At 47.1% G+C, this 22271-nt stretch overlaps 9 protein-coding genes across 9 annotated transcripts; 4 read left to right on the forward strand and 5 right to left on the reverse strand.

Moving 5' to 3' along the window:
* Nucleotides 1-34: 34 nt before the first annotated feature.
* EDB91DRAFT_1255360 (uncharacterized protein) lies at nucleotides 35-751 on the forward strand (the record flags this gene model as incomplete). Its single annotated transcript, XM_041323968.1, has 4 exons — nucleotides 35-160; nucleotides 207-392; nucleotides 444-503; nucleotides 551-751. The coding sequence occupies 4 exons, from the start codon at nucleotides 35-37 to the stop codon at nucleotides 749-751; spliced, it is 573 nt and encodes a 190-aa protein (XP_041170334.1).
* Nucleotides 752-2898: 2147 nt separating this feature from the next.
* On the reverse strand, nucleotides 2899-3862 carry EDB91DRAFT_1255361 (uncharacterized protein; the record flags this gene model as incomplete). Its single annotated transcript, XM_041323969.1, has 4 exons — nucleotides 2899-3129; nucleotides 3182-3352; nucleotides 3408-3616; nucleotides 3649-3862. The coding sequence occupies 4 exons, from the start codon at nucleotides 3860-3862 to the stop codon at nucleotides 2899-2901; spliced, it is 825 nt and encodes a 274-aa protein (XP_041170335.1).
* Nucleotides 3863-4887: 1025 nt separating this feature from the next.
* Nucleotides 4888-6848, reverse strand: EDB91DRAFT_1087565 (uncharacterized protein; the record flags this gene model as incomplete). Its single annotated transcript, XM_041316241.1, has 9 exons — nucleotides 4888-4951; nucleotides 5079-5186; nucleotides 5212-5387; nucleotides 5442-5603; nucleotides 5657-5768; nucleotides 5944-6037; nucleotides 6090-6161; nucleotides 6230-6320; nucleotides 6801-6848. The coding sequence occupies 9 exons, from the start codon at nucleotides 6846-6848 to the stop codon at nucleotides 4888-4890; spliced, it is 927 nt and encodes a 308-aa protein (XP_041170336.1).
* Nucleotides 6849-9407: 2559 nt separating this feature from the next.
* EDB91DRAFT_1005496 (uncharacterized protein) lies at nucleotides 9408-9635 on the reverse strand (the record flags this gene model as incomplete). Its single annotated transcript, XM_041312311.1, has 1 exon — nucleotides 9408-9635. A coding segment is annotated over one exon (228 nt), but the record flags the coding sequence as incomplete, so codon positions are not given.
* A 1171-nt stretch (nucleotides 9636-10806) lies between these two features.
* Nucleotides 10807-11182, reverse strand: EDB91DRAFT_1030587 (uncharacterized protein; the record flags this gene model as incomplete). Its single annotated transcript, XM_041312707.1, has 2 exons — nucleotides 10807-10926; nucleotides 10976-11182. Coding segments are annotated over 2 exons (327 nt in total), but the record flags the coding sequence as incomplete, so codon positions are not given.
* A 1327-nt stretch (nucleotides 11183-12509) lies between these two features.
* Nucleotides 12510-15713, reverse strand: EDB91DRAFT_1269361 (uncharacterized protein; the record flags this gene model as incomplete). The annotated part of the gene is made up of 10 exons (XM_041324548.1): nucleotides 12510-12841; nucleotides 12889-12943; nucleotides 12986-13186; nucleotides 13915-13954; nucleotides 14001-14126; nucleotides 14171-14256; nucleotides 14308-14425; nucleotides 14480-14622; nucleotides 14678-14851; nucleotides 15639-15713. The coding sequence occupies 10 exons, from the start codon at nucleotides 15711-15713 to the stop codon at nucleotides 12510-12512; spliced, it is 1350 nt and encodes a 449-aa protein (XP_041170339.1).
* An 879-nt stretch (nucleotides 15714-16592) lies between these two features.
* On the forward strand, nucleotides 16593-17908 carry EDB91DRAFT_1239995 (uncharacterized protein; the record flags this gene model as incomplete). The annotated part of the gene is made up of 5 exons (XM_041321940.1): nucleotides 16593-16735; nucleotides 16786-16981; nucleotides 17050-17139; nucleotides 17297-17635; nucleotides 17684-17908. 5 exons carry the CDS (start codon nucleotides 16593-16595, stop codon nucleotides 17906-17908), a joined length of 993 nt encoding a protein of 330 aa, XP_041170340.1.
* Nucleotides 17909-17960: 52 nt separating this feature from the next.
* Nucleotides 17961-18585, forward strand: EDB91DRAFT_1008619 (uncharacterized protein; the record flags this gene model as incomplete). Its single annotated transcript, XM_041312367.1, has 2 exons — nucleotides 17961-18330; nucleotides 18386-18585. Coding segments are annotated over 2 exons (570 nt in total), but the record flags the coding sequence as incomplete, so codon positions are not given.
* Nucleotides 18586-19488: 903 nt separating this feature from the next.
* Nucleotides 19489-20455, forward strand: EDB91DRAFT_1269362 (uncharacterized protein; the record flags this gene model as incomplete). Its single annotated transcript, XM_041324549.1, has 1 exon — nucleotides 19489-20455. The coding sequence occupies one exon, from the start codon at nucleotides 19489-19491 to the stop codon at nucleotides 20326-20328; it is 840 nt and encodes a 279-aa protein (XP_041170342.1). The 3' UTR covers nucleotides 20329-20455.
* Nucleotides 20456-22271: the final 1816 nt, after the last annotated feature.

The following is a 22271-nucleotide window of genomic DNA, read 5'->3' on the forward strand; positions in this document are numbered from 1 at the left end:
CCTCACACTCACTCCGGCAGATCTTGCAGCTACAATGTCAATGGCTGCATCTCGCATCCGAGCATCCATCTCTCAATATCAGATGGAGGCTACCCACACCGAGGAGCCTTCTGCTGCTTGGATCATGCACTTTAAAGCTGGGCTGCAATGGGAGATAGCTGTAAGAGACTGATGACTGTGGTGGTCAATGCTGACATTTCCAACAGACTTTTGTGACTCCCCTCCTGCAGTACTCAGCTGCAAGGAACATCATTTTGGTTGTTCCGAGCCCGGTCACTCATATTCTTCGGTTGATTCCCGAGCTCACCTGGAACATGGTTTCGGACGATGTCTTTTCATCCCACCTGTGCAAGTTCCATGATGTTGCAGATCTGGGGGATCCCTCCCGGATTGTATCAACCTATAGAACTCAATGGTAGACCGGACCAACTGCAATCCCGAAGGAATTATGGGCATGGGATCAGGTATTCGCCAATTGTGTCTGTCACTACCAGCATTGGCTAGTAAGATTTTTACCAAATTTCCTTGAATGGTTACTGATCCTTTCTAGTCTGGCATTGAGGACAAACATCTTGTTGTTCCCAAGCAGGTGGCTGAAAGCTCGGTTGCATCACTGAAGGCACTGAGGTGGATGAGAGAACGCCTCCTGACAGTGATTGAGGATCAACAAGATGGCATCCGTGAAAAGATGGCCGAGATTCAGATGTACACAGCCGTCCTAACCAAATTGAAGCCAAGGGGACCGGAGTAGTTCTAGTCCTTCAGTTCAGAATGTTGAAGTCTAAATTCTGTACATGATGTAATAAGTACTGAAAATTAAACACTGACTTCCAAATATATGACCTATTGCTATATGCCGAGTCCCGCATACCCAATGTCGAGTATCAAGAGCCAGATATCTTGAGTCCCGAATGTCAAGTCCCGAACATTGAGTCCTGAATATCAAGACCGGAATATCGAGACCCGAAGCCCAAAGGCCAAGATTCGAGACTCGACACAAATCTCAATACTCAATGCTCAAAACTTGACGCAAACATTTTTACGAGTTTCGAGTTTTGAGTCCCCACTATCGAGTATCGAGTGCCAACTACCGAGTCTTGAAACCCGAGTCCCGACTATCGAGTCCCGAAGCCCAAAACCCGACGCCCGTGTATGGAGTCCCGACCATTGAGTATCGAGTGCCGAACATTGAGTCCCGAACATCGAGTCCCGACCGGTACTTGGTACTCAGGCGTCAGGTGTTGGGTGTCGGTACTCAGATTTATGCGAGTTTCGGGTTTCGAGATTCGAGATTCGAGTTGAGTACTGACACCCGACACCCCGACACCCGAGATTTGGTACTCGGTACTCGGTACTCGGTGATTCGAGTCTCGGGATTCAAAACTCAGATTTATGAGAGTTTCGAGTTTCAAGATTCGAGTTTTGAGTTTTGAGTTTCGAATCGAGTACCGACACCCGAGTACTGACACCCGAAACCCGAGATTTGGTACTCGGTACTCGGTGATTCATGTGTATCATCGGTACTTGGGTGTCAGGTGTCAGGTGTCGGTACTCGATTCGAAACTCGAAACTCGAACACACAAATCACTGAGTACTGAGTACCGAGTACCGAATCTCGGGTGTCGGGTGTCGGTACTCGGGTGTCGGTACTCGGTACTTGGGTGTTGGGTGTTGGGTGTTGGGTGTTGGGTGTTGGGTGTCAGGTGTCAGGTGTCAGGTGTCGGTACTCGATTCAAATCTCGAAACTCGAATCTTGAAACTCGAAACTCACATAAATCTGAGTTTCAAATCCCGAGACTCGAATCACCGAGTACCGAATCTCGGGTGTCGGGTGTCAGGTGTCAGTACTCGATTCGAATCTCGAATCTCGAATCAAGAAACTCGAAACTCACATAAATCTGAGTACTGACACCCAACACCCGACACCCGAGTACTGAGTACTGAGTACCGAATCTCGGGTGTCGGTACTCGGGTGTTGGGTGTCAGTACTTAATGAAATACAATTTTGGGAGTTGTCTTCTTGAATCACCGAGTACCAACTACCGAGTACTGGGTTTTGGGTTGCAGTACTCGGCACTCGGTACTCGGTGATTCAAGAAGACAACTCCCAAAATTGTATTTCATTAAATGTGTATTTTCTTGACTCAAAAATCGAAACTTGAAACTCGTTAAAATGCATGAGTGTCATTGTTTTGAATTTGGAGTATTGAGTTGTTTTGAGTCTCGAATGTCGTCCTTCGGGTTTCGGGTCTTGATCTTCGGGACTCGGTGGTTGGGATTTGGGCTTCGGGACTCGATGTTCGGGTTTTGATATTCGGGACTCGATGGTCGGGCTTCGGGTCTCGGGTCTTGATATTCGGGACTTGATGGTCGGGCTTCGGGTCTTGATATTCGGGACTCGATCGTCGGGACTCATTGGTCGGGCCGAGTACCGCAACCCGAAACCTGGTACTCGGTAGTTGGTGAAATGTGTACAATAACACTTTCGAGTATCCTGCAATATCAAGTCCTGGCTATCGAGACCCGAAACCCGAATTACGAGTATGGAGTGCCTGATATCTAATATCATGTATTTGAAGGTGGGTACTAACACGTGTAACTACCTTTTCTACTTCCAATCCAACCTTGCCCATCCACACGACGGAATCCCGGCATAAATATGAACAGCATCCCTCATATACCATGCCCAGGCAATCCGATCCCCTTCCACTGCATGAACCCCGTGTCTGACAATCCTTCCCGAAAAAGCAATCATACACCCCGGATCGTACCTGAACTCCAGCTGAAGGCTTGGCATACTCATCCGAGCATTAGAATAATTCCCCACGCTAGTGAGAATATCAAAGCATTCGGGAATCGATGAATGGTCTCGATGATTCGGGGTTTCCCGATTGCAAATCACGGAGAGGCTGTTAAACACAGTTGCCCAGTACTGGAGAGTCTCTGACATCTTCGGCAGTTGCTTGCTTCGTGCTTTTTCTTCGAGGCTCGCAACCCTGCCCAGTACTGCTCAGGATGCATAACCCTGAGTGCTGCTGTCGCAATGGCTGCTGGCCTCGCAATGGCCTTCAGGATATCCTCTGAGGATGCTCCATTCAATGATGCAGAAACCGCCGGGTCTACCTGATTCTGGGGGATTCGTGAGCTTAACTACCTAGATCGCCATCTCATCAGATCCTACCTCGTGCCCCTGCTGAAACCATGCCAGAGATAAATTAATGCATCCGGGAGTTAGGACATCATTTTGCGACCTTGGTGTGAACCACTTTTGATTAGTACGCCAATTCCCATTGAGCTTTATGCTTTTTTCAAGTATCGGAGCGAGCAAATCCAAGGCCACCCAAATTTCCTTCTGTAGGAACCATTTGATGTTCAATATCCATCCAGTAACAATATATATAACACACCTGGGTGGCATCGGTCAGGGCGTCCAGGAGGTACCATGCGATGATGGCACCGGATGCATCAAGAATTGTCGCAGGTATGTCAATCAACTTTGTGCCCTCATGGCCAGGAGGACACCTCTCGAGCAACCTCGCCTCTCTCTCTTCATTATGCCCTGTGTCCTTCGGGGAGATCAATTTGCTATATCTTGCAATATTGATCGGCATCTGAACTGTGATGAAGCAATTTGACTGGAAGACTCACTGGGATTTTTATATGCCTTTATGAGCCGATCAACCAATCGATCACAAGCCATCACCAGATCAGTGTCTAGGTTTGGAGAAGGTATAACTGGGTCTCCTCCTGTCTTCTCTGCATTGAATTTCTGTTCGGTATATTCACATGCCACATGAGTGACAGTCAGGGCCCAAGTGCGCAAGAGGGTTATTTCATCATCGGAAGTGGAAGAAACATCCATGATTGAATTGATCTTGTGAGATCAGAAGCTGAATCCTGGATGTCTGCACTTTGGTGTTAAAGGGGTGGAGATAGAGAGGATCAGATAAGAGAGCCTTGGATGATCTTAGCTTTCAAAGTTCTATTATCTATTATCAATTGCTCAATGAAATACCAGATGCTTGGAAGTCTGTTGGATATCTGATATTCGTTTGTCGAGACCTGTGCCTCGGATCTCGGTACACTTCACTCGATTTTCGATACCCGGGAGTCCATGGTCGGAACTCGAGTCTCGAATCTCGGGCTTCGGGTTTCGGGTCTCGATGGTCGGGACTTGATGTTCGGGACTCATGTTTTGGGACTCCATAGTCGGGACTCCATAGTTGGGACTCGATGTTCAGGACCCGAAACTCGCAAAAATATATGAGTTCCAAGTTTTGAGTTTTGAGTTTTGTTTTGTTTCGAGTCTCGATGTTCGGGACTCAATAGTCAGGACTCAATACTCAATAATCGGGATTTGATAGTTGGGGCTCGGATCTCGGGTACACCACTCGATTTTCGGTAGTTGGAACTTGGCATTTGGCATTTGGTAGGCTTGGATGATGTTGGCTTTCAAAGATCTATTATCATCCATTGCTCAATGAAATACCAGATGATTGGAAGTGTGATGGATATCACATATTCGTTTGTCAAGACCCGGGTCTTGGAACTCGGTACACTTCGCTCGAGTTTCCACTTCACCCCTTTGCAAAGCTCCGTGCCATACTGCAAGACCTTCCTCTTCTATCTAAATGCTTTGATGAACAGGGCCTGGAACACGAGTTTCCACTTCACCCCTTTGCAAATCTCTGTGCCATACGACATCATTAGATGACTTTGAATTATTACCTCCTTTGATTTGGATGATATACAACTACCTGAGCTCCATCATGTCTACAATTATCATTCTCCTGGGCCCACCCGTCTATATTATATACCCCCACGTCGGCCTACCTGTCTATGCAATATACGACTACCTTCGGCCCACCCGTATATATAATAAATATTTTACCGCTCCCTCAGCCCACCCATATATATAATAAATATTTCACCACTCCCTCGGCCCACCCATCTACAAAATAATACCAATATGTCGGCCCACCCGTCTACAAAATAATCTTAATTCATCAGCCCACCCGTCTAACATGATATATATCTGGGCCCACCCATCTATGTGATAACAAGCACCCTTGACATACCTGGCTATTTGATACACATCTACCTTGGTAAACCCATCTACATAATATCCAACTACCTCGGCCCATCCATCTATTGAATATTCATGTCCATCGGCCCACTCATCTACTCTACATATTCCCTACATGGGCCCACCCGTCTCCATCGGGAATAATAACACTCCCGGCCCATCCGTCATAGTCGAGGATATATCTACCTTTGGCCCATGGTTTGCTGGCCCATATCATATGGGATATTATGCACGTCCTTTCACTCGTATAATACGGAGATATGTTACTGCAATATGTGTGGTAGTATCCAAACCAACATTGCTATGCAAATCATGTCATGGGTCATGATAAATGTAGTAACAATCATGGATGCACCTGGAAGCCGACAATGCCCCTGGAAATCTCATGTGAGTGTCCAGTGGCCCAGCACTGAAAAGGAACCACCAAACCTGGACCACCACAACTAAGGGACTGCCGCACATGTATGATATCGCTCGCATGAAGCTTGAGGCCTATGATCACACCGAAAAGGCATGTCTGCAAAAAGAGCTTGAAGACAGTCATGAACTCCCAGAACAAGTGCGACGTACCCCTGCATGATCTTCGAGTGGGAACGCACGGAATGTGCACTGTGAGTGACTGGAGGGGGGAGGGCTCAATTTCCACCGAGCATTCAGTCCTTTGCGAGAGGTGCTGAATGTGCTGTGGAATGATCAGTTAGTTTAATGGCTCTGGGAGTATTTGAAGGCATTGTTGTCACCATGGGTGAGATACGTCAGATTTGCCAGGTACGTAGCCTCCTTTGACAGCATTGTTGGCCTCGCTGAGCGGCTGGCTCAGGCCTTGAGAAATCTCTTTGTAGGACTCGAACACTTACACAGAGTACTCAAAAGTAGGAATTCTCCTGCTCGTCATTTTCAAGCAGGCTGTCTCATACTCATGCTGGCTCAGCAATTCCTCTGTATGTTCACCTGTGGCATCATTATGGATTGAAATTTCACAAAGAGGGCGACAGAATCTCACCATCGGCAAAAAACACAAAGGCATTCTGCTCATCGGCTGCAGCCATGAACTTCTCACACAGGCTCTCAATTTCTGTGTGAGGATTTGCCATAGATTTGCCTGTTCTGTCGTAAGTCTGGAGGTGTCATTCCTTTACTTACCTCGACAAAGCCGTCCAGCCTCGTCCACACCCATGCATCGCCAAAGTGCCTCTAGTTGGTCGTACTTGCGAATGTGCACCTCACACCACCTCTAGAATTTGTGTAGTTGTGTATGCAACCTATGAACCAGGTTGAACCTCCTGCGTTGGTTCAACGCCGGATGGATTTACTTAGAAGTGGAGGCAATGAGTCTCGTGGCGAGAACCAAGTGGACCGATGAAGCATCCGAGCGACATCGTTCATTGAGGAACTCAGTCCAGGAGTGGACAAGAATATCCGAATTCCTGAGCGACGAATCTTATAGTAGGAGCTGATGGACCAATGGCTGAGTATGTGAATGGCTCTGCCTTCGACAGGTGCTACCGAAGGATGAAGATTGTAGAAGGGGATTTGTTGGGATGGCAAGCGGTGAATATGACTTAGCAGCTGATGGTGTGATATTGGGTGTGTGAGGGGTCAATACCTAGTTCTGAGTCAAATAAGTTGATTCGGGCAGGGACTCCATGAAGCGCTTCGAGCCTATGAGTTTGCAGTTAGTGGTATGAATCTGGACAATCCCAGACCAGCTCACCACTTTGCGTTTCCTTGTACAACCTCCTTCTTGAGCCAGGGTAAACATTCAGGCCCAAGGTCTTGTATTGCTGCAGGATCGTTCAGTTCCTCAGGCCTCAGGCCTGAGCAGCAGCAAGTGCAGGAGTGATGTAAAATATTCAATTGAAAGAAATGGGAGCCCAGAGTCTGGCGTGTGAGGGCATTCAAGCAATTGGTGAGTGTTGTGAATTGCTCAAGTTGTGTATGATAATCCAATCACGTATCGTCTCAGTGAATCTGCATAGATCTCTGATTAGCCTATCTTAGTTGTTCCTGGTAAGCAGCAGTACTTTTATTACATATCACATCGACAGGACCTGCTTGATGCACCTGATTCAAGAAATATCCTCCAATCTTCTGCTCCTTTCCTCTATTTGAGACTCGACAGCTCGATTCAGGGTGCACTCTTGTTGGGAGTTCGTCCTCAAAAGCGGTTCATGGTACGCCGAGCTGAGCATGTTGTAGTCGGAACTCAGGACATGGTATCCACCAAAAGTGTTCTAATGACAAGTTTCTACCCAGGCAAGTGGGAGAGAAACGGGCTTAATGTTGTGACTTTGGGGGAGCTGCAAGGGGAGAGGTGTCCCAAGGGAGAAAGCTTAGCCATTGTGTGACAGGGCAAGTGCAACCATGACCAATTCAGCAGCGAGAGATGGGAGGGAGGGCAAGGATTTATCGGGTGTATGGGTGACAGGATGGGAGAGTGCTAGGGCGCTGGAACCAAGTACTGGTAGAGGAGGAGTTGGGGGAGCTACCTGTGATGGTACTTTGATCATTGAATGCATGAGGTAGCTACTACTTATCATCGAGAGTGCACAGCTGTGAATGCCTCTTTGAATGGATACTTGAATATTCCCTCATGAAGCTAGCTGGCATGGTTATAAGTTGTGTTCCAAGTCATACTCGTTGAAGCTTCTGGTCACGTGCAGTTGATTTCACTGAGGTTACTAAGTATGAGACGAGCCAGCTCGCACATTTACTATAGTCCTCGCAGCCCTGGGTCATCAAATCAACATGCCTCTGAACCCTCCCTTCAACAATTACTGACTTCATCACTGTCAACAACACAACATCCACCATAAGGTGTGCTGGCAACACCTCATACCCAGCCAATTAAGAGCAAGGGAAGATGGAATTGCCGTTATGAATTGGGAAGGCCGGGAACTGGAGGATGGCACACCTGGCCTTCCCAATAAGTAGCTTTACTAATACTGGGCAATTACGTGTGTCGTCAATTATAATAATAGTCGTTTGCACTAAACGTCGACACCAGCCATAAACCTTGCCCCAAACCCTGTGCATCCTTAGGTATATCTATGTATAAGGCTCGGGGCAACAAGGTAGGTTCTGTTCTGTGTACCATTCTGTCCCCTTTTTGTCGCTTGCCGTCCCGATGCTCATCTGGCAGTTCCTGTTTTGTCGCTAAACCTTCCGCTCCTCTATATGAACTGTTCCCATGGCTTTCCCTTCCCCTCCCTCATCGTCATCTGTGATGTCGAGGCCATCAGCGCTCTCCTCTCCTGGGCATACCATCATTCCTTTCCCTTCCTCATCATCATCTGTGATGGATGTTGAGGCCATCAGCGCTCTCCTCTCCCGGACATAGCCCTTGATGGGCTTACCATCGCTCCTTCCCCTTCCTCATCATCGTTTGTGATGTTGAGGCCATCAGCACTCTCCTGTCTTGGACCACCCATCCTGGGCTCACCATTGTTCGGATCGCCTCCCCTCATCAGCAACTCTGTGCTGGACAGGTGCGTTATCACTGCGGCTACTGATTATGAGTTATGTATTGACACTCGTGCCTTTCAACAGTCTTGTCTCCTCCTCCGTTTCGCAGATGACTTCCCTGCCTCCAATATCGTCTCCTCAGACGACTTCCCTGCCTCCAATATCTCCTCAGACGACTTGCCTGCCTCATTGTCAAACCTCCCTCTCTGCCATATGAACTACTCCTTTTATTGGAAAGGTACATTGCTACCGTGGCTATTAATTCTAAGTATTGATCTTGTGCTGCTCAACAGTCTTGTCTCCTCCTCTGTTTTGCAGACGACTTGCCTGCGTCGTTGTTGAGCCTCCCTCTCTGCCATACGAACCGCTATTGTCTCACATATTCAGTATTGCATAATATATTTATTTGAAGTGTTTGAAATATCCTAGTGGTCAACCACTAAGATCAATAATCAAAGTTCGTTATGAAAGGGGCAAGACTCTCAGTATGTGTCATGCTATCAGGTACAGCCCCAGAAGCGGATACAGCTTGTGAACTTGAAGGAGCCGAAGTAGATGCCAAGGGCTGCACAGAATAAGGTGATGGCGCTGAGGGCTGTGTAGAGGGTGATGGCACTGAGGGCTGTGTAGAAGAAGGTGAAGGCAGAGGCGCCAAAGTAGATCCAGTGCCAGATGATTGTGTGTGTGGTGTGTTGTCCTCCTCGTCACTGCTCTCGATAGTGTCCAGGCTCTTGTAGGCCTTCTTGCGACATTGTGTGAGAGGTTAATCTGCTGGTCGAACACATTTTTTCTCCTTGTCCGAGCGACGCCGATGGGAGGGCTCAACAGCCGCTCCAGTCTTAAGCTTTTCTTGGTGCTCTTGAAGGAGTTGCTGATATTCAGCCTCGTCCAGGAGCCCACAATAAATAAGCTTGGTCTTCCACATGTCGAGCAGCATATCCAGCTCGGGAAGGGAACTAGAGGCTTCACTAAGGTTTTTGAATGGGATGTGGCCAGGCCAACCTTCGCAGATAACACAATAATGTTGAACAACATTGCGCCAGTAGTTGGCCCACTGCATCGTTGCCTTGGGCACGCCGGTAATTTCCTCTAAAGCATGTATAAGAATGATCTTATGGTTCCAAATAAAAAAAATGTATGAAGTGCATGGTTGATTTCTTGTCTTATTAGTGCCTGCTTTGCTGAGCAACGGTCCTTGTGATTGTGGGCAGCACCTGCCCAAATAATTTAGATATTGGATGGTCAAATAAATAGCAATACCAATGAACTAACCTCGCATGCCTTGAATAGCGAAACCTTCCATCTTGCTGACAAGGTCCTGGAAGTCAATATTCATTACAGACACCATGAAATCGTTGACGCCTTTGGTGGTAAATATTATACCACGCAATGGGAGGTCAGTAGACCCACGCACTGTGTAAAGAATGACTTACAAAAGGACATGAACTAGAAAATTAAAACCAGACTAAAAAAATAAAGTGGGCAAACAAAAACCATTACACCAAGCACCTTGAGAATCACAATCAGCAGCATTGAAGTCTAGGGGAGTGCATACAGATCAGTTTCATTGAATAAATACTTTGATATTCATACCTTTTTGATCCTGCCCAACGGAGTGCCATGCAGGTCTGCATGGAGGGCCTTCATTAAGTTAGCTGCCTGTTCATAAGTGAGATCCTAATGAGTTCATGGAGTTTGAAGATCGCCTCATCGCTGATTTTGAAGCAATCAAGCACAGCATCAGTATTGGGACTGATGCTGAGCAGGGAGGCGAAAACCTTAGGCTCCACATGGGTATGCTTCCTGAGCAACAAGAAAGCCTCGGCATTTCGATGCTGTTTTACCTTGGGGCTTCCGATAGAGGCCAAGGCCGTGGTGTGCTTCACAGCCGCTGACTTCACATTGGGTGGCACAGGTGACTTGGGCAAAGCAGCAATAACGAAGTTGCGCTGAAACTATCCACGAGAGTGAGCTGAACATTGAATTCGAGCCCAAGTAGGGGACAATGGCACAGGTAAAGACGGGGATCCAGTTGGGTTCACTGGAGTTGCAGCAACTGCAGGCGGGAGTAGTTCATATGTCAGAAGCAGATAAAAAAAAATGAATCCGAACATACACCGATGCGGAGGCGTGATATTTTCTTTGCTACAACGCTCCATAAAACGCTTGAGATAAGGTGTTGTGAACTCCTTGCAGAATGCCTGCACGAGGACAGATACGTCTCCTCCAATTTGTTCAGGCGCCTCATGCAGTTCTCATGGAGTGACATAGAGGTCGACTGCAATACGATTGGGAGTGATAGCATCTGTGAAGTGAGATCCTGGGCAGCGAATGAGAAGAGACAACCCACCATCAAGATGGTCTTGAGTAGCAAGCTGAGATGGTGCTAAGTCACACTCGACTTAAGATACTGATAGTACGTACTACATCAAACACATCCTCAAGAGCCGCCTCAACAAATTCTCCCTGAGTCAAACTCTGCCTCTCCGTAGACGATGGAATCTTGTTGAAGGCTATATAAGCAGGATGAAGACCACCAAGTGTTCTCGTGTGGGAGTGTGTGCCATCAAGATGTGATTCGTTTTGTAGTAGCGCATGAGCCACTGCTTGATGCTCCGCATCACTGAATCCTAGTGTGAAGTTAGAGTTAGAGCAGAGAGCTGCTATTCCAGCAGGGGTGAAGCATGGTAGACAATAGCTCAACTCATCTGCAGTTGAATCAACTATAGGGCTTGGCTTTGAACGAGTCAAAGAACACATTGTAGTGGTTGAGGGTGTGATGCAAAGAGTGAGTAGTGGTGCCTATCTTGGTATCTAGTAAAGTTGAGAGCGGCAATCTTGATTCAAGTCGTCTACTGGAAAGGTATGTACAACATACCTGGATCTTCTTAGAATATAATGAATATTGCTTGATGTTTCATATGTGTGTGCTGTGTCTTTTGTGAGGGTTGAAACATTTGATGGTTCTGTGATTGATAGCTTGTTGATAGCGTGAGTTCATACAACTGCGAATTTGGCAAGCTGCAAGTCCCCTGAGCACTGCAAATGTTCCAACAGTACTCAAATCACGGTAAATTTAGAGGCAATGATCTCTTGACCTACACATATATGAATGATTAGTTGGCTTTGTATTACATATGGTACGATGGCACAGTACATTGTTGTTTTGATTCTGGAAATCAATGCACTTTTAAATTTCATATACCAATGATTAGTTGGCTTTGTATTACACCAATGCACTTTACATATACAAATGATTAGTTGGATTTGTATTACATATGGCACGATGGCGAAGTACTACTGGGTCTAATGGATGATACAGATGAGACGGGGGAGTGAAATTGAGGATTTTGCTGTCGTTCTGGTTGGGATATACTCTTAGGCTGATAGAGGTGAAGGTATAATGGATGATACAGATGAGGCAGGGGGGTGAAATTGAGGATTTTGCTGTCGTTCTTGTTCGGATTGCTCATAGGCTGATAGTGGTGAATGAGATGGGGTGAAATTGAGGATTTCGCTGTCATTCTGGTTCTATTGGCATGTACTTCAACAAAACATCGAGTCTACTAATCTACAATAGTCGATATATAATCTGCAATGGCCTGGGTAGTCTGTATTTGTTCCTCGTACTCTACGAGGTCCGTAGCATGCCCCAAAATGATGGTGTCGTTGTGATCTGGGGAGTCGGAGTTGTTATTTGATCAAATATATTCAAAACCTGAAAGATGAACTCACCAGATGGATAATTCAAACCCTCTACTGTGCCACACTCATTCTCTGCCAAGGAGCCAATCCATTGTCCACAACGTCGAATACCTGTAAAACCAGATTGCGATTCAATCTCATCTAGCCGGAACAGGTGTACCAAATTAACTGTGGAATGCAGTTTCCAGCACTTCTGCAGCTCCCGACCAAGCGGAGGGTTGGAGTCAAGGAGTTTATTGATGGTCATAGATGTTCACGTGCCTTCATCATGAATGGCAGTCCACAAACGACAAACTTCAATGTTGAGATGTTCGACCTCTTCATGTGCACGACAAAGCTTGAAGAATTTGACCAGGGATTCGCGATGCGTGGGCTTGGCCCAGGCAAGTTCACGAATGTCAGTGCATGAATGTCGGAGAACATCGAACTCCCCCAGGAAACTGTAATCGGCTATATCCTTCCACGATAAGCGTGCTCGTGGAGGATTGAGGGCAGTAGCCTGCACGTTATACTTGTTGATGGCATTCCGAATTGCCTCTGAGCGTCTCTGTAGCACCTTTCCGATTTGTTGTTGTAATTTGTACCCTACAAATGGCAATCAGCTTCCGTCAAACACAATATCATTTGCTTACCCATTCCTGAAAGTGAGAACTTCGATAGCTCAAATAGTCGCATGACAACGAGACACTCTAATTCGTCAAGAGCTACTCAATACTTCTGGAGTGATACCTTGCCCTTGAACTTGTTGTATTCATCGCCTCCGACGGTCCATTGCTCTTCGATTGTAAGCTGACTCTCGATATGGGCAGTGTAAGTGGTGTCGACACGAATTTGGGCTTGACTGAGAGCGGTGTTAATTTGGTGTATGTCACCAACAGGGATGCCCGTCAGCGCCTGGTTGGCAGCCTCTCGGGCCTTGTTCCATTCTAACTGTCATATACCTGATCCGACTGCTCCAATACTGATATCTGCTCCGCTTTCCGACCCCTCCGCCCCATTCATCCTCCACTCTGTCCAATCACAAGTCCGCATTCCGCCCTACACTTCCGCTCAACCACTCAACCAGTCCCCTTCCATAACCTCTCCATTCCACTGGAGCTCTTTCCCCTTTTAGATATATGCCTTCCCCATTGGTACATAGACCCTTACTTCCGGATGACTGGTAATTCCTATTACCGCTCGATCGCTGATCCGATGCGTACATATTGATATCCGCCCCCACTTATGTCTTCACCTATGTAAAATACTTACAAACTATATCCTTGGTACATAGCTTTACTGCATAGTTATCCTGATCACTGCCTCATACATAGTAGTATATAACATATCATGTACTTAGATATTTTTCCTCAGTCTTAATATTACTTGTCTTCTCGCAGTTACCTCTTGTGAGAATTCTCAGTAGGACCCTGCCTCCTCTGGACACAAGTCTCAACTTGTTGTCACCTCCGACCCTCCGACCCTCTGCTCCGACTTAGAGCCGTGCTCTAAGTCCCTCCCTTATTACTCCGCCCCTATCAAACATCCTCCTTCGCCCCTCCGCATTATCCTCCACCTTCCCCACCCCTACCAACATTCCCCTGCTCCTATCCACTCTCCGCATCACTCCCCACCTTCTCCGCCCCACTCCTAGTCAGCCCACCACTAGGAGCTCTTACTTCCTGATCCTCAAAAGTGGACCAAAGCAGACCATTCGTCCTACCGTCAGACAATGTCAGACCAGCTCCAAATTCGGGGCACGTACTCGGCTAAGGGCACAGTGCAAGAGCTGAAGCCAAGCCCCGACCCCTCTGCCTCCTGAGTCGGCATGGTACCTAACAGCCATACAACATGGAAGGACGTGATGGAGGCATATATGGGTGACAACTGACTGTATTTAGAGGATGTATATCACCGGTCAAAAAGACAACTTACTTTAGGCCGTCAATCCCATTAGCATTGTCCTGTGATCCCAGAGCTAGCTTCTCCACTCTGATCGCGATGCCAGCAATCGCTTCAGTCTTGAGACGTCATTCAGCGGCAGAAGTTTAGGTGAAATTTGAGAGACATACGCTGAATAGTACGAGGACATGATCCAAGTCCTTTTCCCATCCAGCAATCTGGTCGCGATCTATCGCAACAAAAAACAGTTTCTTCCAAAACCCTTGTTCCTTTCTTGAGGCTACTTCACTGAGCTGTATGGCATCATCAGCTTCCAATGATGGTGAAATTGGTCCAGCTTACACGTTAAGCTGTGATAAAGCATGCCCCAGGTATCCTCGCAGATTGTTGTCGGTAGCACCTTTGGTGGCTCTCTCAAGGATTTCCCTGATAGTCTCGCACCTGTCGACTATCGCTAGGAAATCGGACTTGTTCTTGATCACTGACTATATAGACCTGAGCATCCTTCACAACAAATCTCCAAAGATTAAGCCAACTCACCTGCACAATAATCAAGATATTTGCGATCATCCCTAGGATACCTTTCGCCAGGTTGATGGGTACAAGGTCTTTCATAACATTGATGGCCGCTATTGTAGCGCCCAGCAGTTGGCTCACATTGTTGTCCAGCGAGTCCTTGGGTTCAGAAGAGGGTTGCTTAGCATTTGGGCCATTCTATGTTAGATTAAATATATATATGGTGGTGGCACATAGATATGTGCCTTCTTGCCTTCGACTGTTTAGACCTGTTCATGTTTGACTTTTTGGATGGCATCGTTTGGGTTGGTGTGGAAGAGGTTTACAGTGATTGGATGTGCGCCTCCGAGTCTGAGACTGCATGCCTCAAGTTACCCACATGGGGGAGTGTGAGAAACTACGGGTATGTACCAGTGTCTATCATACTCAATAGGACTCAGGGCAGTGTTGGGAGTGTTATCATTATGTGATGCCACTAGATGCACATGTCACACCACATTGCCATCCCACCTGGCCTTCCCAATAAGTAGCTTTACTAATACTGGGCAATTACGTGTGTCGTCAATTATAATAATAGTCGTTTGCACTAAACGTCGACACCAGCCATAAACCTTGCCCCAAACCCTGCGCATCCTTAGGTATATCTATGTATAAGGTTCGGGGCAACTAGGTAGGTTCTGTTCCGTGTACCATTCTGTCCCAATACTCATTCGGTTCCTGTTTCGTCACTTTCCGTCCTGATGCTCATCCGGCAGTTCCCGTTTTGTCGCTAAAGCTTCTGCTCCGCTATACGAACTTTTCCCATGGCTTTCCCTTCCCCTCCCTCATCGTCATCTGCAATGTTGAGGCCATCAGCGCTCTCCTCTCCTAGACACAGCCCTTGATGGGCCTACCATCATTCCTTTCCCTTCCTCATCATCATCTGTGATGGATGTTGAGGCCATCAGCGCCCTCCTCTCCCGGACATAGCCCTTGATGGGCTTACCATCGTTCCTTCCCCTTCCTCATCATCTTTTGTGATGTTGAGGCTGTCAGCACTCTCCTGTCCTGGACCATCCATCCTGGGCTCACCATTGATCAGATCGCCTCTCCTTATCAGCGACTCTGCGCTGGACAGGTGCATTATCACTGCGGCTACTGATTATGAGTTATGTATTGACCCTCGTGCCTTTCAACAGTCTTGTCTCCACTGTTTCGCAGACCACAAGAATTGTTCCTGCCTCCTAGGGTTAGGGTTACGTTCTGGAACATAACCCTAACCCCATGGCTTTGTGGTGAGACATTTTACAAACCCTCGTGTCATTCAACAGTCTTGTCTCCTCCTCTGTTTCGCAGACGACTTGCCTGCCTCGTTGTCAAACCTCCCTCTCCGCCAAACTAACTAACCCTTTTATTGTTGGAAAGGTATGTTGCTACCGCGGCTACTAATTCTAAGTATTGACCTCATGCTGTTTAACAGTTTTGTCTCCTCCATTTTGCAGACAACTTGCCTGCCTCGTTGTCAAACCTCCCTCTCCACCATACAAACCATTCCTTTTTGGTATGTTCCTGAATTGTATATGGCAGGGCACACCTCATTGCTAACCTTCTACCCCGCTATACAAAGCTCTTCCCACGGCCTTCCCTTCTGCTCCCTCATCATCATCTCACGTATTCAGGCTGTCAGCTCTCTTCACATACATCGGCTTGATGGCTTACCGTGGATCCTCTCACAAGGTTGCTGGCTTGTCAAAAGCTGCCATTAAACATGGCTACCACGGTCTCACTTGTCAGTCAAAGGTCTTATCAGCCAGTAAGCAAGGTCAATGGATGGAAGAGGTTCGAACCAGAAGGACACAAGAAATATCAGGTAAATCTTGATAACTTTTCCACCATGTACAAGTTCTTATGTGGACTACTATTAGAAATGTCATCTGTTGATCGCGAGGCAGTTGAGAACATGATCATTGACATTGGTGTAGACTTCGATGATGAACCGTACACAGCTCCACCTGGCGAAGAGGGCTTTGACATTAGCCACGAGGGCGGTGAATATGAGGTTTTCAAAGGTCTGTTGGAGCAAGTCGCTTCCTTATCACACATGTGAGTATCTTCAGTACACGATGAACTTTACTGCTAACTTTCATTTTCAGTCGCTATGTTGATCCTCGCACGTGCCGTGATCGCATTGAACTTCAAAGCGAGCAGTGGCACAGCCAAATTGACCAATTAGTTGATGCCTATCTGGACTACCGTTTACGCGATCATGGTGATGGAATGCCAAGCATAGCAAATGCTACCCCAGCCATTGAAGGTAGCGATTGCCTGTCACTGACTGGTATCGATCTCGTTGATCTGTTTGGTATGTCTTTTTTTGTTTTGTTGTGCTTGTCTGACTTTCTGCAGGCTGTCAACAGATGACATTGCAACCCCAACCATTCCATCGCTATCCCAACGAGACACTTGTCTATCACGGGTATCTGGGGTGCTCCCCACTATATCTGACCGTTGCAATTTCAATCTGTACCCTTGCAAATTATTGCCAATGCCATTGAACTTGTCTGAGATTTAGTATTGAGGCACAATGTAAGGCACTTTGCCATCTTCACGATGTAGGCCTTTGTGTGTGTCATTGTTCAACTCCAAGCCAATATTATATTATAGGTACCATATTGCCCATATTTGAACTCTCAATTTTCCGACGCATATGACACATACCTTGAGATATTATATCATGTGGACCACCGCTTGAATGAAGCATTACACTGCAACCGCAACTGGCGTCTACTCAATGCATGTCCATGTTGCACTTACAAACTCGAAGATGAGCCACCGCTAGCACTTGAGTGGCTTGTCTGTATCGATGATAACAACAGCCTCAAAAGATGGGTGTCCTCAACTTATGGCCTTACTGCACGGGAAGATTCTCGAAAGCCACGTTCTGACTACTGGGTCAATTGGACAACCGTTGATGAGTTTAAGGACGAAGTTCGAAGATCAGCGGTATGTTAACAACACGTGTACACTGCAAGGGTAAGCTAACTCGAGTAGCCCAGCAAATCAAACTCAGATCAACAAGATGACTGGGAAGATTTGGGAACTGTCCCAGTGGAATCCAGGACCAGCTTCAATTGCACTGAACAGTGGCGAAATGCTGAACTGGAGCAGCGGAAGAAAATGTTTTCTGTTTTTGACGAGTCTGGTATTTTCATCGCTGCATGCCGGCACCGCTTTGTGCTTCTCGCCTGTGATATGGTGCAGAGTGGCGAACTGTAGGTTCTATTTTTTTTATTTATCTGTGCATTATTCTAAATTGAACCTTAGTGCGAAATACCCCTTGGCTTTGATGAACCAGCTGCTGTCTGTTTTTGGTGCGAATGGCGGATGCGCTTACGATATTGGGTGTGCGTTCGCAAAGACCCTAGCTAACAGCAGTGTCGGTCCCCTCGCCCAAAACCTTAATCTATGCATGATGGTTGGTGTGTTTCATGGCCACGCTCATAATCAAAGGTGCCAACTAGATTGGTACCCATTGTTCATTGAAGGGACTGGGATGACTGAGGGTGAGGGATGTGAGCATATATTCTTGTCCTCAAATGATCTTGCCCGAAGCACTAGACATGTATCTACGTTTCATTGCCATCAAACAATCGAGGAGCATTTCGCCTTCTGGGACCAAGACAAATATGCAGCGTTAAGTAATTTCATTTCACACATGCCATATTATATTTTATCGACTAATATTGTTGACAGGCACCTTTTTACGAAACCATTACAGCCAAGCGCTAACCCTCATCCACACACTCTCTGCTGAACTGTCGCCCATTAAAGAAGCTCTCAACTTGACCGACACCGACTTTTCTCAGTTCCATGCTGATGAACGATCTTATCTCGAATCTCTCACAGAGCAGCCCCTCAGTGACCGACTTCAAATTCGCTATGTCCAGGTTCTTGATGATCTAGCTGAACGGTGGTGAGTTTGACTGGTCGTCATCACGTCTTCTTCGTCCCTTACTTATCTCATATAAGGTTAGTGTCAGGTACCGTGCCGACTCAGGAGGCAGAGGGGTCAGGGCTTGGCTTCAGCTCTTGTGCTGCGCCCTTAGCCGAGTACGTGTCCCGAACTTGGAGCTAGTCCGACATTGTCCGACAGTAGGATGAATGGACTGCTTTGGTCCGCTTTTGAGGATCAGGAAGTAAGAGCTCCTAGCGGTGGGCCGACTAGGAGCGGGGCGGAGAAGGTGGGGAGTGATGCGGAGAGTGGATAGGAGCAGGGGAATGTTGGTAGGGGTGGGGAAGGTGGAGGATAATGCGGAGGGGCGAAGGAGGATGTTTGATAGGGGCTGAGTAATAAGGGAGGGACTTAGAGCACGGCTCTAAGTCGGAGCAGAGGGTCGGAGGGTCGGAGGTGACAACAAGTTGAGACTTGTGTCCAGAGGAGGCAGGGTCCTACTGAGAATTCTCACAAGAGGTAACTGTGAGAAGACAAGTAATATTAAGACTGAGGAAAAATATCTAAGTACATGATATGTTATATACTACTATGTATGAGGCAGTGATCAGGATAACTATGCAGTAAAGCTATGTGCCAAGGATATAGTTTGTAAGTATTTTACATAGGTGAAGACATAAGTGGGGGCGGATATCAATATGTACGCATCGGATCAGCGATCGAGCGGTAATAGGAATTACCAGTCATCCAGAAGTAAGGGTCTATGTACCAATGGGGAAGGCATATACCTAAAAGGGGAAAGAGCTCCAGTGGAATGGAGAGGTTATGGAAGGGGACCAGTTGAGTGGTTGAGCGGAAGTGTAGGGCAGAATGCGGACTTGTGATTGGACGGAGTGGAGGATGAATGGGGCGGAGGGGTCAGATAGCGGAGTCGATATCAGTATTGGAGCAGTCGGATCAGGTATATGACAATGGCCGTGATGATCTCATCACAGAGTTGACGAACCTTGGCGTCAGTGATGAGCATATTGCATTGATTGGTCTGGGAGGCATGGGAAAGAGTTCTCTTGCCAAGGCTATCCTCAACGAGTCCCTTGTCATCGAGAAATTTGCTCATAGGCGCTTCTTCGTGACATATGATGGCCTCGATCCTTCCACCATTACGTTTGACACTTTTGTGACTCATTTCGCGGGAGTTCTTGCCATGCAGCTTGCTGAAGCTGATCCTGTAGGCCAAATATCTTCCTTTCTTTGTTTTGCTAGCGCCCTCATTGTCCTCGATAATGCTGAGACCTTCGAGGAGGCCAGTGGATCATCGGCACTCAGGGAAATACCACCAGCTATTGCCGACATTGCAAACATCCCCGGCGTTGTTCTGATTCTTACATTGCGTAGTAGAAGGAATGCACCGAATGTGCAATGGATAACGAAGGATATTCCACCACTGGACTTGAGCTCCGCTCAAGCGGTGTTCTTTCAAATATATCATAACACTGGTCGTAGTGATGCTGAAGAAGACATCAAGGACCTGCTCAGGGAATTGGATTTTCACCCCCTTTCCATCAACCTACTCGCAAATGCTACTCAGCAAAATGGCTGGTCTCCAGCGACACTGCTAAAGAGATGGGACAATAGACACAGCGCAGTACTAAAACACAGCAAGGGGAAGCTGCAAAGCTTGTCACTCACCATGCAGCTATCGCTGAGCTCGCCGTTGGTTGAGAAACCCGGAGAGGATGGTTAGCATGCTCTGGTCGCTATCGCTTTCTTGCCCCAGGGCCTCAATGAAACACTGGCTGGTGATTTGTTGCCATTGTTCCTGCAAATCGATACCATATGTGATGTCCTATGCAGGCAATCTCTCGTTTACCATCAAGGCAGCTTCATCAAGATGCTTGCGCCCATTTGACATTTTGTCTGAGATTCATTTCTACCACCTGATAGCCCTTGTTTGCAAGGAATATGCGCCTTCTACTATCATACTGTTAGAGAGTGTTCAGAAGAACACAATCACCATGCTGATATTGTTTTCTCGGATCACCTAAACATTGAGCACATAGTTTCCTTCGACCTTGCACACTTTCAGGATGGCGCGGACAAGATTTATGATGTTTGCTGGCGGTTCATGTGGTGCTTGGAGTTGCATCTACCTCGCCCAACTACCCTTGCCCCAGCTATTTTCAACATCGTAGAGAAGTCCTCCACGTGGATGCCAAAAGCAGAGTGCTTGTGGCAGCTAGGCTGTCTCTACTTCACTCTTTCTGTGAGCGAACGATTAAAGGCTTTCAAAGCTGCTGAGGCTCTTTACCTCACTGCTGGTGACCACGAGAATGTGGCACACTGTGTTTTATTTTTAAAAAAAATCCAATTTATTGTCCTTTGGGGTTGAAGACCCTATGTTGGACATAACCCTATACATGGTGTGGGGAATTCCCCCACTGTAGGCATAAAACCCCATCCTTTCCGCATCGTCTCACATCAGTTCCACATATTCCGCACGTTCCGCATTTCCCGCGCATCATCTGATGGGTTCCGCATTCCCACGCATCCTTTGGAACCCACCCGCACTATCCGATATTCTCATGCATCGTCGAACAACCTTTGCATGTCCTGTCCCCATCCTTCCAGGTCCATTGGTATGCTGTATCTCTCTTCCTGTTGCTTCTAACATTATCCGGATCACACTGACACATGCCCTTATGGCATGGACCCCTATTCCAGAGTATTGCGCCCATGTGCACTGTCTGCCTTCACTTCTGCTTCCTGAGAACTTACTAACTGTACCTCAGTGTTCCTTGAAAATAATCTTCCCTTTAAGTAGTGGTACTCAGGGCTTGGGTGTTTTTTATCGAATCCCATCTTTTATCTTCCCACTTTTCCTTCACCTTACTAGAGGACCGCTTTGACTTATGCCCACTATCAATCCAACCTTGTGATATACTTCCTTCGACTTGACCCGCAAGTTCCAATGAATCTATACGTTCTGCATTGTATCTGTTTGAGTTCCGCTTCATTCCATTTCATTCCGCTCGAGTTCCGCTTGTTCCACATTTTTGCGGATCCTCATCCTACCTGCGGTAGGGTTGATTAGGGTCGCTTAGACAGAGATTAGCACTCCCCAGTAGCAATCCCCTTTAGGGTCGAATGTGCTTGTTTCCAAGCGAGGCAGCAGGCAGCAAAGACCCAACTATGTCAGACCCTTCAGTCATATATAGCGTAGAACCCTGTCATAGGATATGTACAAAGCATCAAAGAAGAGGGTGTACCGGCCATCGGCCGGGGGTACGTGGACATGGTAGTGGCCGGCCTATTTGATAATCACTAGCTTATGATCCATAGATATGGTTTGTATAAAGCAATACCAGTGAACTATCCTTGATTGTTTTTCAGGAAGGGGCCTACACCACTTCTACAAGGGCAGGCCTGTGTGGGCCTGGGCATGTGGGGATGGGGCAGCCGACTCCACATTATGACATCTGGTGTACCTGGTGTATATCAATACCAGTGCACTATCCTTGATTTTTTTTTTAGGAAGGGGCCTGCACCACTTCTACAAGGGCAGGCCTGTGTGGGCCTGGACATGTATGCATGGGGGTGGCTGGCCCCAAATTATAAAATCTGGTTCACCTGGTGTATATCAATACCAGTGCACTATCCTTGATTGTTTTTTCAGGAAGGGGCCTGCAC

This window comes from Suillus paluster (genome assembly GCF_016628075.1).
Source record: "Suillus paluster strain FC165 chromosome Unknown EDB91scaffold_137, whole genome shotgun sequence".
NCBI classification, from domain to species: Eukaryota; Fungi; Basidiomycota; class Agaricomycetes; order Boletales; family Suillaceae; genus Suillus; species Suillus paluster.